General features: G+C 35.7%; 2 protein-coding genes across 2 annotated transcripts; both read right to left on the bottom strand.

The window, feature by feature from the left end:
• Positions 1-929: 929 nt before the first annotated feature.
• Positions 930-8624, bottom strand: spata6l (spermatogenesis associated 6-like). Its single transcript, XM_042728677.1, has 13 exons — positions 8371-8624; positions 8092-8229; positions 7954-8002; positions 7064-7105; positions 6845-6969; positions 6660-6743; positions 6467-6580; positions 4957-5065; positions 4742-4773; positions 2894-3024; positions 2568-2661; positions 2353-2450; positions 930-1052 (listed from the first exon to the last, which is right to left on the bottom strand). Exons 1-12 carry the CDS (start codon positions 8416-8418, stop codon positions 2379-2381), a joined length of 1038 nt encoding a protein of 345 aa, XP_042584611.1. The 5' UTR covers positions 8419-8624; the 3' UTR covers positions 930-1052; positions 2353-2378.
• Positions 8625-10400: 1776 nt separating this feature from the next.
• LOC109087390 (gamma-aminobutyric acid receptor-associated protein) lies at positions 10401-13163 on the bottom strand. The gene is made up of 4 exons (XM_019101599.2): positions 12955-13163; positions 11569-11647; positions 11228-11346; positions 10401-11087 (listed from the first exon to the last, which is right to left on the bottom strand). The coding sequence occupies exons 1-4, from the start codon at positions 13042-13044 to the stop codon at positions 11022-11024; spliced, it is 354 nt and encodes a 117-aa protein (XP_018957144.1). The 5' UTR covers positions 13045-13163; the 3' UTR covers positions 10401-11021.
• Positions 13164-13324: the final 161 nt, after the last annotated feature.

Raw genomic sequence — 13324 nt, 5'->3', positions numbered from 1 at the left:
AAACAACACAGAAATGGGTCACTGAGCTCAAAATTAAGCTTCTTCTATAGCCATTCCAGTCCTCTGACCTGAACCCTATGGAAAATGAGGATGAATGAATGGTCTCTGATCTCTTGTCAGGTGTTCTCTAACCTCATCAGGCATTATAGGAGAACATTTAGAGCTGTTAAACTGGCAAATGGAGGTTTCAAAAAGTATTGAATAAAAGGGGGCCATTAAATGTGGCCAACGAGTATTTGAGAAAAACATTTATTTCATAATGATATTTCCCCCCATTTTTAATTCTTATTATCCAATGAAAGGATACATTTTTGTGCATTTTTTAAATAAAAGACCAACATGATTTACAATGCAGATGAATTTTCACAGCTTTTTTGATCATATTTACCGAGGGGGCCAATATTTTTGGCCAGAACTGTATATATAGATATATATATATATATATATATATAGACAGACAGACAGACAGACAGGAAGATAGACAGATCTTTGTTTAATACTCGAGGGGAAATGCCATTGACAAAACACATCTGTGGCTCCCTGATACAAACAGAATAAGCCTTTTAAACTTGACAATCAACTAAAGCAGGATTTCACTTCAATTGCTAATGAACAAGCAGCATTTGCATAAAAATGCTAAAAAGAAGAAGAAAGGAAGTGATCAAAGCACTAATGATTTGTCACTTTTGATGATTTTATCTCTGATGGTTCTATTGCTGCACCACGCCTCCAACAAGGGAGCCAACCTTTTTTGTTATGAGGGTTATATTGAGCACATGTACCGTTTTAAGTGTCAGAAGTGTCCGTTTTGCTCTCTGTCTCCACTGAAACAAACATTTCAAATGTTTCTACTAAGAAGCATGAGCTGAATCAGGTATGAACAGTTGGGGGGCCTCCAGAAACAGGGTTAAAAACCACCAAGCTTCAAAAACACTAGAAATATACTGTTTCATTTCAAAGCTGCAATACAAACACAACTACAAACAAACACACTCGTAATTGAATGGAAAAAGATGCAATGCCACAAGAAATCACACAGTCCTCTGATTCATCTGTGGATAAAAGAAGAACAGTCTTTAAATACCTACTGAGTCTGTACAACCCTTGTGCACACAAAAAAGTGTGCTTAACTCTGTTAAAAGCAAACCAGTGCACATCAAACCTGTACTTCCAGATATTATAATATTAATGAAATAAAAGGCCACTTAAGTGTAAAGAGGACATTTTAACGACTATGTTTCTGAACACACTTTAGCACACTTTTAAAAGCACTTTGTAATGTTATCAAATTACACATTTGACTTTAAAGTCATTTTAAATCATGTTTCAATAACCTTTTGTCGTGCTTTAAAGAAGTACACTTTTTAATGTGTCGACTAACACACTAAAGCACATGTAAGATATTTGATTATAATTTTCACTTAAAGTACCATGTTTCTTAACACACTTTTAAAAAGTGCACTTTGTAGTAATGTCAAACATTTTAAATCATGTTTTAATAATTCTTAATATGTTGTCCTGAAAATGTACTAATTTGCAACAAACATATTCAAATCCGAGGCATACAAGTTTCAACGGAAATGACAATAAAGTATATTTTAGTTTATCATAAATGCATGTCAGAACATTCAGCAGTACTTTAATCATATTTCAAAGACAATATAAAATTATATATAAAGATGGATTTAAGGCCTACTTAAGTGAGTTTTTGCTATTTGTGTGTGATATAAATGTATACTATAAGTAGCATATACCGAGCACATAATCACAAAAAATTTGATTGATGGTGACCTTTGACCTTGACCACCCATGTTGCACTCACCTTTGACCTTTCAAAATCTCTGAAATGAAATTAAACTGGGTGAAACACGTGCTGTACAGATATGGGACGTCCAGGTATGGAAGGTCAAAAGCGACCCTGGGGAGTTCAGATATGAAAGTTCAAAGTTCAAAAATGGAAACTCCAGTGTGTCATGTCGAAAATGTCAAAATCGACCCCAGAGGATATGAAAGGTTAGGGGTAAACATTTAAAAGCCCAATAAAAGGACAAAGACCATAATAATCCCCAGAGATTATGAAAGGTCAAAGGTAAGCGTGACATGAGTGGTCAAGGTCAAAGATCACCATCAGTCAAAGTTTTGGTCATTCTGTGCTCTGTATTTACTACTAACACATGTTCATTTAATTGCAATTAACATGCAAGTGTCTGAAAACATGACATTCAGTTCACAAATACATATATATAGGTACTCTTTTTAAAAGTATGCTAAAGTGAAACAAAATAAATATCCATGAATGAGAAAACTGTTATCATATTTAAAGACTTGGCCATTACTAAAGCACATACGTACCACTTTCTTATAGCACACGCTGGTGTTTAGAACGGGCATGAGTGGGCCAAAACAGATCTGCGTCTCAATACCTCGTCTATCTCAGAGTCCGTGGCACCCTGACATCATAAACAGAGGAAGAGGAGGCTTCATGATCCATCATCCCACGATGGGCATAACATTCCACAGCGTTCATTAAAAACGGGAGTGTGTGTGTTTGTTTGAGTGGAACTCACACAGGCTAGTCTATGAACCGCTTTGGGAGATGTTAAAAGGCTCTGAACCCGTTCCTGAACCTCCTCCCACAGGTCAGGAGAACCCAAGAGAGATCTGCAGAAAACAACACATCATTTATCTCAAAAAAAGGCATCACTATTACTTCTGCTGATATTTAAGGTGAGTGATTTGAACTACTTCCTTGAACCAGTGTATTAGGCAACTCATACTGATATGAACATGAAGTACACTTCAGATTGCATGGCATGGATGTGGTGTTCTACAAAAAAACATCAGTCAAATCCATTCGTGCAACTCTACCTGGGGAACACAGACGCAAACATACCCATTGTGCCTCTGGCAATCCGTACTGGAGTGTCTGGAAGATCCCTCATATCCCACGAGGGAATGATGACGGCTCACTTCCTCTGCGTAGTCGAGGAGATCGTCTGTGTCTGAAGAGTCTTGATCAGCCATCTGAAATAATGAAGAGCAGTGGCAGTTATTGAGTAAGACAATAGAATATGCAACCAAGTACAGATCAAAATAGCCTTGTGACAAAGAAGTGCACTTAATTGTATTGAATGTGATCTTGTAGGGTATATCTTAAAACAATGTACTTGCAGATAATAGAATGCAATTGATATACAAGTAATGAAGTAAATCGCCACTTAAAGGGATAGTTCACCCAAAAATGAAAATTTGATGTTTATCTGCATACCCCCAGGGCATCCAAGATGTAGGTGACTTTGTTTCTTCAGTAGAACACAAACAGAGATTTTTAACTCAAACCGTTGCAGTCTGTCAGTCTTATATTGAGTGTCAAAAAAACATACACAAACAAAACCAAATTAAACCCTGCGGCTCGTGATGATACACTGATGTGTAAAGACACAAAACGATCAGCCTGAGCAAGAGACTTGAGAGTCATTGACACTCCTAATTGAGATTGTAGATAGAGTGTCAATGGTCCATTTGAGAGATAGGTGGTGGTAATGCACTTATAAGTCTGCGATCTACCGTAAAGCAAGAAGAAGAAGAAGACGCGTCATGCGCCGGCTGTTGAGAATGCGCTCAGGACAGTTCAGACATTGCGTGAATCGGAGGTAAAAAACGATAGAAATACTGTTCAGTTTCTTGCACAGATGGATCGTTTTGTGTCTATACACATCAGTGTATCGTCATGAGCCACAGGGTTTAATTTGGTTTTGTTTGTGTATGTTTTTTGACTCTCAAAGCCGTGATTCCCATCCACTTCCATTACATGACTGACAGACTGCAACGGTTTGAGTTAAAAATCTTCATTGTGTTCTACTGAAAAAAACAAAGTCACCTACATCTTGGATGCCCTGGGGGTAAGCAGATAAACATCAAATTTTCAATTTTGGGTGAACTATCCCTTTAAGTGAACTTAAAGAGAGGGCATTTTAATGGCCTGGTTTCATAGATGGAGCTTAGACTAAGCCAGGATCAGGCCATAGTTCAATTAGGACATTTAAGTAGATTTTATAAATGTGGCTTAGAGAAAACATTACTGGTGTGCGTCTTGAGACAAAACAAAGGCACTGATATATTTTAAGATCAGTGAGTGCAAGTTTCTTTCAGTTAAAAAAGCTCAGACTTACATTTTAGTCTGGGACTAGGCTTGTGAAACCGGGGGTACGTTTCTGAACACACTTAAGTACACTTTTAAAATGTGCACTTTGTAATGTTATCAAATTAAACGTTTTACTTTCAAGTAATTTTAAATCATGTTTCAATAATCTTCCGTCATGCTTTAGAGAAGTAGACTAATTATAATGTCGACTAACACACTTAAGCACACAAAATATTAGATTATAATTTTATCTGTAGTATGTTATTTTAATATTACATTAAAAATATTATTTAAATACATAAAATGACAAAACACTCTGAAGACTATTTACAGTACATTTAAACTATAATCCATTTAATTGCAACTAACATACAGTTAAGTGTCTGAAAACGTTACAGTATGTTCACACTTAAGTGTATTCTTTTATTTCCGTAAGTACTCTTATTGAAAGTATGCTAAAGAGTATTTATTTTTCACAAAGTTTGTCCTGATCTGACTTATCTATTAGTTAATCTAGACTGTTATTTACTTCCAGATCAGTATTATTTGTTAATTGGTGTATAGTATAGAGAAGGACGAATAATATACACAACTAACCCAAGTTCTGGAATAGCTTCTTCTTTGGTCTCCTGAAGAATAAATAAATGCAGTTAATAGTATAGTGTGGTTTACTGATCAACATTTTGTTGGTTAAACAAAATAAGTCCTGTCACACATCACTCAACTTTACAGAGAACTCATGTAAATCTTATACAGATCCACAGCATGGACCAGTTTGACAAATTGCATTAAGAGTGTTACAGTGTTCATACTTGCTTCTCCTGATGGGTTTGATTGATGTGGTGACAAACTCCTTAATCTGGAGTTTCTGGCAGAGACAGGTGAATAATGGGAAGAAGACTGTCCACGTGACCTTTGAACCTACACACACACGCACACACACACACACATAGACCTTCAGGAACTGGACTCAAAGTGTTTAATCCTACAATAAGCTGTTGTGCCCCCTGCTGGCCATCACTAATTCATCAAAAAAAACAACAACCAGGATCTCAAACCATTTGAACATCACTGTAACCCTGCAGAGCATCAAGGCCCACTATTTAAGTCTTTGTTTAGAGAAAAAAAAAAAATGTATTTATGTTTTTATTTCTGCTCAACATGTAGACCACGTCTGATGAAAAAGAGGTGCACCTAATTGAATTTAATATGAAGGGCACTTATTTAGCATACTTCAAATCATAAAAGAATATTTAAAAAAAAAAAAAACCTTTACTTGCAGATATTGTAGTATTAACTAATTAAAATGCCACTTAAGTGTACTTAAAGAAAGACTTTTTTTTACTATATTTTAATAATCTTTTGTCATGTTTTAAAGAAGTACATTTATTTTGATGTGTTGACTAACATACTAAAGCACATGCAAAGTACTTTATTATTTTAATTAAACTGTAGTGTGTCATTTGATATTACAGTTAAAGTGAATATATTTTAAATATACTACATTGCAAATGTGTAATTACAAAAATATTTAAATACATAACTTACAGGGTTGGATACACATTGCATTGAAAAATATTGTAGTGTATTATAAATGCTTGTCAGTACATTTACACTTAACCATATTTCAAAGACATTAGAAATAATAATGAAATTGCATATAAAGATGTACTTTTTTCCCACTTAAGTGGGTCAAAACATGCTTAAATTCAACTTATTGCATTTGACATATATTTTAATTATAATACATTTTCATTTAATTTCAAATAACATGCAATTAACTTGCTAAAAACATTGCATTTAATACAAACTTAAGTATGCAATTTTAATATATGTGACCCTGGAGCACAAAAGCAGTCTTATGTCACTGGGGTATATTTGTAGCAATAACCAACAATACATTGTATGGGTCAAAATTATCAATTTTTCTTTTATGCCAAAAATCATTAGGATATTAAGTAAAAATCATGTTCCATGAAGATATTTTGTAAATTTCCTACCGTAAATATATTAAAACTTAATTTTTGATTAGTAATATGCATTGTTAGGAATTCATTTGGACAACTTTAAAGGCGATTTTCTCAGTATTTAGATTTTTTGCACCCTCAGATTCCAGATTTTCAGCTTTCAGATGATGTCTAAATGTCAATTTTGAAAAACTGACACTTAAGAGTGGTTTTGTGGTCCAGGGTCACATATATTATTTACACATTTACTGCTGTTTTAATAAGTGTACTTCATTTTAACAAGGGCATATTAGCAAGTATTTACCGCTGTCCTGTCTGTCAAAAAAAAAAAGCACAAATGAGGAACATCTGATACCTGATCTCTGTCGTGATGCTCTCTTTGACTGCATGGAGCAAAAGAGAGATGTTTTCGGGATGAGGTGCTGCCCTGTTTCAGTGACTTTTTGGAGGTTTTTCTCGTCATTGCCCTCTAAAGACAATAAAGCATCTTACAAAACTTTATAAAGCAATCAAGCTAAAATCTTGCATGTCAAAATCTGTATTTTTACCACAGGAACGGTCAGGAAACCATTGTCACTGGAGATTTCACTGAATGTTGTCTTTGTGGAGAACTCTAATCTTGGAGAGATACCCTGAAATTAATCAATCAACTTTTTTTAATAACGCAAAAACTCATTATTGTTGTGTTTAAGCAGATCAATTCAATTTGTGTGGTAGATAAATACGCACTTACAGGAAAAGTGGGATGCCGTGTCATCAATACCTCTCTCTCTACTCCAGAGAAAGATGGGACAAGCTTCGGCTCTGGGAAAAGAAAACTTCGAGCATCTTCTTCAAAACTGGCCAGTATTTCTCCAGCTGCAAAAGCGAATTTCAAAAGCAAGTAACATGTTCTTCAACCTGCAACATGAACAATTTAATAATAACTAAGAAATAATATCAGTATTATTACCTGGAGGAATCAACTGAATGAGTTCAATTTTCACTGTTTCACCTGAAGAAGACGAGAAACACACTAAAATAACCCTAGCAAATAAGAAGTGTGCTTAATCGTATTTAAATGTGCACTTCAAATCTTAAAAGTATATTTAAAAAAAAAAATGTACTTGCATATAATAAAATATTAATCAACTGAAAGCTCACTTAAAGTGTGCTACTTAAAGGGAGTAGACATTCATGATGTTTCTTAACACACTTAAGTACATTTTTTTTTTTTTTTTTTTAAAGTACTTTGTTACAATGTTAAATTAATATATTTTGTCATGCTTTAAAGAAGTATTTTTGAGGTGTTGACTAACATACGCTTGATTAAAAAAGTACTTGATTAAAATTTTGGCTGAAATGTCATTTCATATTACATTTAGAGTTAACATTTAAATACACTAAATTGCAAATTCATCCTTACAATTGTGTAATTACAAATGTATTTAAATACACCACATCCGAGTTAATCAATAGGGATGACATTAAAGTGTATTTTAGTTTACCATAAATGCTTGTCAGTGCATTTAATAGTACTTTAATCGTATTTCAAAGACAATAGAAGTAGTTGTGAGATTACAAAGATGTAGCCTACTTAAGTGGGTCAAAAACATTCTAAAGTTCAGCTAATTGATATTAATATATGAACTATAATACACTAACACTTATTTAATTGCAATTAACGTAATTAAGTGTCTGAAAACATTCGTTTTGCACTTAAGTAGTTTGATTTAAATTAGGACTATGTTATATTTGTGATACGCACTCTTTCAGTTTGGAAGGAATGCTAAAGCCTACTTCTTTTTCACAAGGGAGTACAGAATTAAGGAAAGGGGTGAACAGAAACAAGCAGCATCTCACACTGCAGGAGCTCTGCTATTGCTGAAGGGTCGGTGGCATAGTTCAGTATCTACGAGGGAAAAGGCCAGAGTTTATAAAACAGTGAGACTGCTTTTCAAAGCTTTATGAAAAACAGAGAGAGTGATAAACTCACCCCACCTTTTCAAACCTGATTTTCTCCCGGATCAGTAATGGAAACACTGCAGGGAGACATTCAGTCTTCCTGTATTTATTCATCAGACTCACACTGACGTAAACATCATCTTTGGCGGGTAGATGCACTCCTGGACAGCTTATCTAAAATACAAATATAACCAAATAATTCTATATTCACAGGCAAGTTAACAGAATGACACGAAACAGCCGATATACTGTGTAGTGGTAGCATTTGAATTCAGTTGATCTCACTGAGCTTAATAACTGTCAGGAAATCCTCACCGCTCTCAGGTGGAGTTCAGCGACCACTTTCACTGCTTTTCGAAGCATGTTTCGTCTTGTTACCGCTAACTAACAAACTGAGGTCGTTCATAACACGGTGAGTCCAGGAAAGCGTCGCGTTTCCATGGCATCGTTGGAAGTCTGGCTCATTTCCGCGATTCGGTTCCTTCGAACGGTTCATTTCAAAGAATCAGTTCAAACACAACTCAGTGATTCTTTTACGCCACGTATTTTAACCTGTTAACTGACGCCTACATTTACTTCACTAAATCCTTACCTAATCATGACAAACTATATATCGTTGGAAAGGTCTAAGACTCCTAAATAGATATATTACCAATGTTTTTTGTTAAAAATTATGTAGGAAAAGTAATAGATTAATTTATGACAAGAGTGCACCCTCAAAAATCTACATCATAACAGGAGTTCTGACCATAGACAGTAAAAGAAATGGACACAGCGACCATGTTGGATTCAACGGAGACAAGTGAAGTCAATTAGAAGCACACACTTCCTGGGGGTCGAGCATACTGCGCAGACTCAAACTGAGCTTGATGACGTAAATGTCACGTGAGCAACCTGTCTGACAATTGTAAGATCGCTCTATCGCTGTGCCAAGAGAAATCTGAATCACCCCACCAAATCTTGCAGACGTTGTTGAATAATTTTGTCCTGTTGCTTTTATGGACTCTCTATGGGCTTCTCCCTTGACTTCATGCCTCCACGTCCCCCCGATAGGCTCATAGACAGTAAAAGATTGCCTGCGAGCTTCTCCTCCTGTCCATACGGTAATTTCTCTACTGTGCGACAGAGAGTCGCAGGTTATGACGCAATCATTAGCCTATTTTTACAAAAACAGCTTCTATGGGGCCATAACGTAAGATACAAGGTAATGGGGCCTTTTATACATTTTTGTGTTTCTTTAGAAATAATGAATGGACAAATGGAGTCTTTAAACGCCTCAGATGTAAAGTTATTCGCTGTCAAAGTGACACCAAAATGAATGGGAGTCAATGGAATGCTAACAGCAGGTGGGGGTCCGCTAGCCAATGGTGGCGCCCAGGGATGCTTCAATAAAATATGAAACCCTGCCCCCCTGGTTCTAACCTTGTCAAAAAAAAAAAAAAAAAAAAAAGTCTTCTTCGTTGACTTTTTCTCTGTCACACTTTAGAAATAATCAGAAATGATATATCAACTTAAAACTTAAAAATCTAAAAATTCATCCTTTAAAACCTATTTTAAAATCAGACATTGCATTACCATGAAAATGGAACATCAATATCATGTTATAAAATGTTTTTGTTCGTGAATTATAAAACATTTAGTTTGGAAAGTGCACTTTCAAGTCTATGTTCAAAAATGCGAGTGACAGTTAAGGGGTTAATAAAAACATTATTTATTGTGATTATTAAAATTTCATGCGTCCAAGTTTGTTGACATTTTCGGTTCATAAAAACAAAGTCTTGTAAAAGCGTAAATATAATTTGAATTCACCTTAAACATTAATAAAATTAAAATAAAATGTATTTGCATTAATAAAGGTAGCTTTTTAAAGATGTTATTTATTAGCTATTATTATAACCGAATATTATTGATAATTTAGCCATATTTGTGAACCCGTTAAAAAGATGAAAAGATTCTCAAAGTAACGAAACTGACTTTTATTTTGAAACGGTCCGGAATTAGATTGGACACAACATGGGAGTCGTAGTTTTGTAGCTCATTTGTAGTTTACACTACTTTGCCACACCATCAACATTGCCATGTAAAACGAAAAACATATTGTATATCTATCTATCTATCTATGATGTATTTATATATTTAGTACTTACAAAAAATCTCACAGTGGGGACAAACTGATAAATGAAATTGACACTTAACAAGGAAATAAATAAAATCCTACAATTGTGGACACTGTAGCGTCGGACAATTTGATTATTGCACCTCTGATTCCATCTGAGCATCCATATTAAATATTAAATATAGCAGTTTATTTCACCAGGTCTGAGATGAAATGACAACAGACAAAATTGGTGTGCATTTGGTTTATACGGTCATTTTCAGGGGTACCAGAAATACAACTGAATACCAGAATTAAAAAAAACAAAACACAACTGCAAATAAAACTAGAACTTCAGATATACAACTGAAAATAAATCTACCCATCTACATTAATTTAGGTGCAATAATAAAAGCAAACCAATGTAACAACAGCATATTAGACTTAGCTGATAACAGAATACACTTTAGTCCATTTCTCCACTGACTGACCGGCAAATGCTGGACTGCACATGCTAGCTAGAAACCATCTTGAAGAGCAAACGTTCATTTATGGTCAGAAATATTTGAAATGAGCTTGACTAGGAACGGTCTGCATATTATTAATGGATACACAACTGCATATAAGTGGAAATCAACTCGAATCGTAACAGTATCAGTGGCATTTTCATAGTATTACAGCTTTGTAAGAACATCGAAAAATGTCAGACCAAAGGATAAAAACACAAAAGGAGATATGATAAATCGAAAGCAAAAAAAGTGCATCTGATACTTCAGTTCTGAGAGCTCTAGGCTGCCAGCATGACGTCTATAGATTGTTTTAAAAGGAAGAAAGAGGAGGAGGATGAGGGTCGACTCGTTTCCCTTTGGCTCTATTCTCCATACACACTCTCGTCACTGTAGGCGATGTAAAGGAAGAAATCTTCTTCGTGATGTTCCTGTGTGTGAGAAAGTGAAATTACAAGAGGAACCAAATGACTTTGATACTGACAAACCAGCCAGAGTGAGAGAAAAAGAGAGAGAGTGAGAGAGAGAGAGAGAGAGAGAGAGAGAGAGAGAGAGAGAGAGAGAGAGATACCTGGTACAGCTGGCCCATGGTGGCGGAGGTCGGGGGAATGACGTTGTTTACGAAGAAGAAGAGAGCGTCCTCGGCTCTCAGGTGGATTCGCTTTCGGATGAGAAAGTAAAACTGGCCCACTAAAAAAAAAAATACATTACATTTAGTCATTTAGCAGATGCTTTTATCCAAAGTGACTTATAAATGAGGACAAAGGAAGCAATCAGAATCAAGCAAAGATACGCAAGTGTTATAACAAGTCTCAGTTAGCTTAACGCAGCACACACAGCAAGCAGCATTTTAAATGAACATCATTACAAAATAATAATAATAATAATCTTTCGAAACATAAAAGCAGTTACCCGTCAGGTCGGAGGGGACCAGGTATTTCTTCTTGTCTAGGTCACCTATTCTGGCTTTAGGAGCTTTTTCCACAATTACCTAACACAGAATCAAACAAACACTGGTAAATGTAGAACATGTAGTGTACAGTTAAAGAAACCGTTCACCCAAGACTCAAAACTCAGTCTTCAGGTCATGAGTTTGTTTCTTTATCAGATTTGGAGAAATGCAGCATTGCATCTCTTGCTCAGCAGTGGATGCTCTCCAGTGACTGGGTGCCGTCAGAATGAGAGTCCAAACAGCTGATAAAAACATCACAATAATCCACACCACTCCAGTCCATCAGTTATTGCTGCGTTTTTGTAAGAAATCCATCATTAAGATTTTTAACTTCAAACAGTTGCTTCCGGCTAACATACGAGTCCTCTATCCATAATACACAGGCAACATCAGTACAGTTCTGAACGAACGTTTACTTTCAATCGATTTTACTCATTCCTTTCGCTTTTTAAGCCCACTATGTGTGATTTTTGACTCAGAGCAAAGAGGATCTGAGAAAAGCTGTGCTATTTTTGATAATTAGGCTTGAGATGAGGAACAAGATAACTGTATGAAACACTTCAGACCCATGACTATTTAAAACTACTATCCAGGGGTTTCCCCTCATATGTAAATCATCCATTAAAGGGTCAGAAATTAACCAGGACTTGGGGTAATGCCACCAAAAGTATAAAACATCCAATTTTCCAATTCATATTTGTCTTTTTCAATTGTGTTAATTGATTCAAGAGAAATCAAGCTGTCATTACTGTTTTATATGGACCAAAACATCTCATTATTAATAGGTTTGGTTATGTATATGGTACACAAAGCCAGCCTTGTGGATGTAAACATGTTGACTGAAGGACATCCGAGCTATTTTAGGAATCACCACATCCACATGGTCCTAAAATGTATTATTTTACCCCACAAATGCGATTTAAATAAAACAACAAACACATATCCAGCGCCCTACACTACAGGAGCTCAATCTGTTCATAAAGCCTTGATCAGACAATACAAAACACCTTAACAGATATTTAACTGTTCGTCTTTCTAAGCAGATTCGACTTGAAAAGAGTGATTTCAAATACAATATTAGTAAGCATAACACGAGCAGGCGTTTTATTTAAATAATAATAAAGAGGCTGCGAGATCAACAAGGCCCTCTCAGTTTCGCCCTTCTCGTGCTACTAAAGCTAAACCCGTTTAGGTTCGTGTAAAGGACGAATAAACACAATATGAGCGTGTTTTTATGACGGCTGAATCGATTAATCGTGTAGATATGTCACGCTCTTCGCGTTTTCTTGTCTGTTGTGCTTCATCGTAACGCTAGCTTGTGTTTACACTATAACAAACCGACTTACAGGAACCCTGTCTGGATATTTCTTCCTGATTTTCTCTCCCTCCGATCGCCTCTTCTCAAAAGGGTGCTCTTCTTTGTATTGAAACTTCATGGTTGTTAAAGGAGGAGTAAACTAGTCTCACAAACACACAGCGGTGTCAGACGCGTAACCGAGCGTTGCACACACAGCTGCTGTGCTTTCCCTTCGGCGCATTGATACGGGCGCACTATATTTACATTATTTACATCAACGCAAAACTGCATTTTCCCCGAAAATCACACATCCAGAAAGACTATTTGAAATATTTGATGCAAGGCTTATTACGGTTACTAAATCCGTTTCTGATATCGCGTTGTGTCGTGTTTGTAAGGTAGGGACTACTTTTTCCGCT

Source organism: Cyprinus carpio, chromosome B7 (genome assembly GCF_018340385.1).
Source record: "Cyprinus carpio isolate SPL01 chromosome B7, ASM1834038v1, whole genome shotgun sequence".
Taxonomy (NCBI): Eukaryota; Metazoa; Chordata; class Actinopteri; order Cypriniformes; family Cyprinidae; genus Cyprinus; species Cyprinus carpio.
The sequence above is the reverse complement of the archived record's forward strand: the minus strand, read 5'-3'. Positions and strand labels throughout refer to the sequence as shown.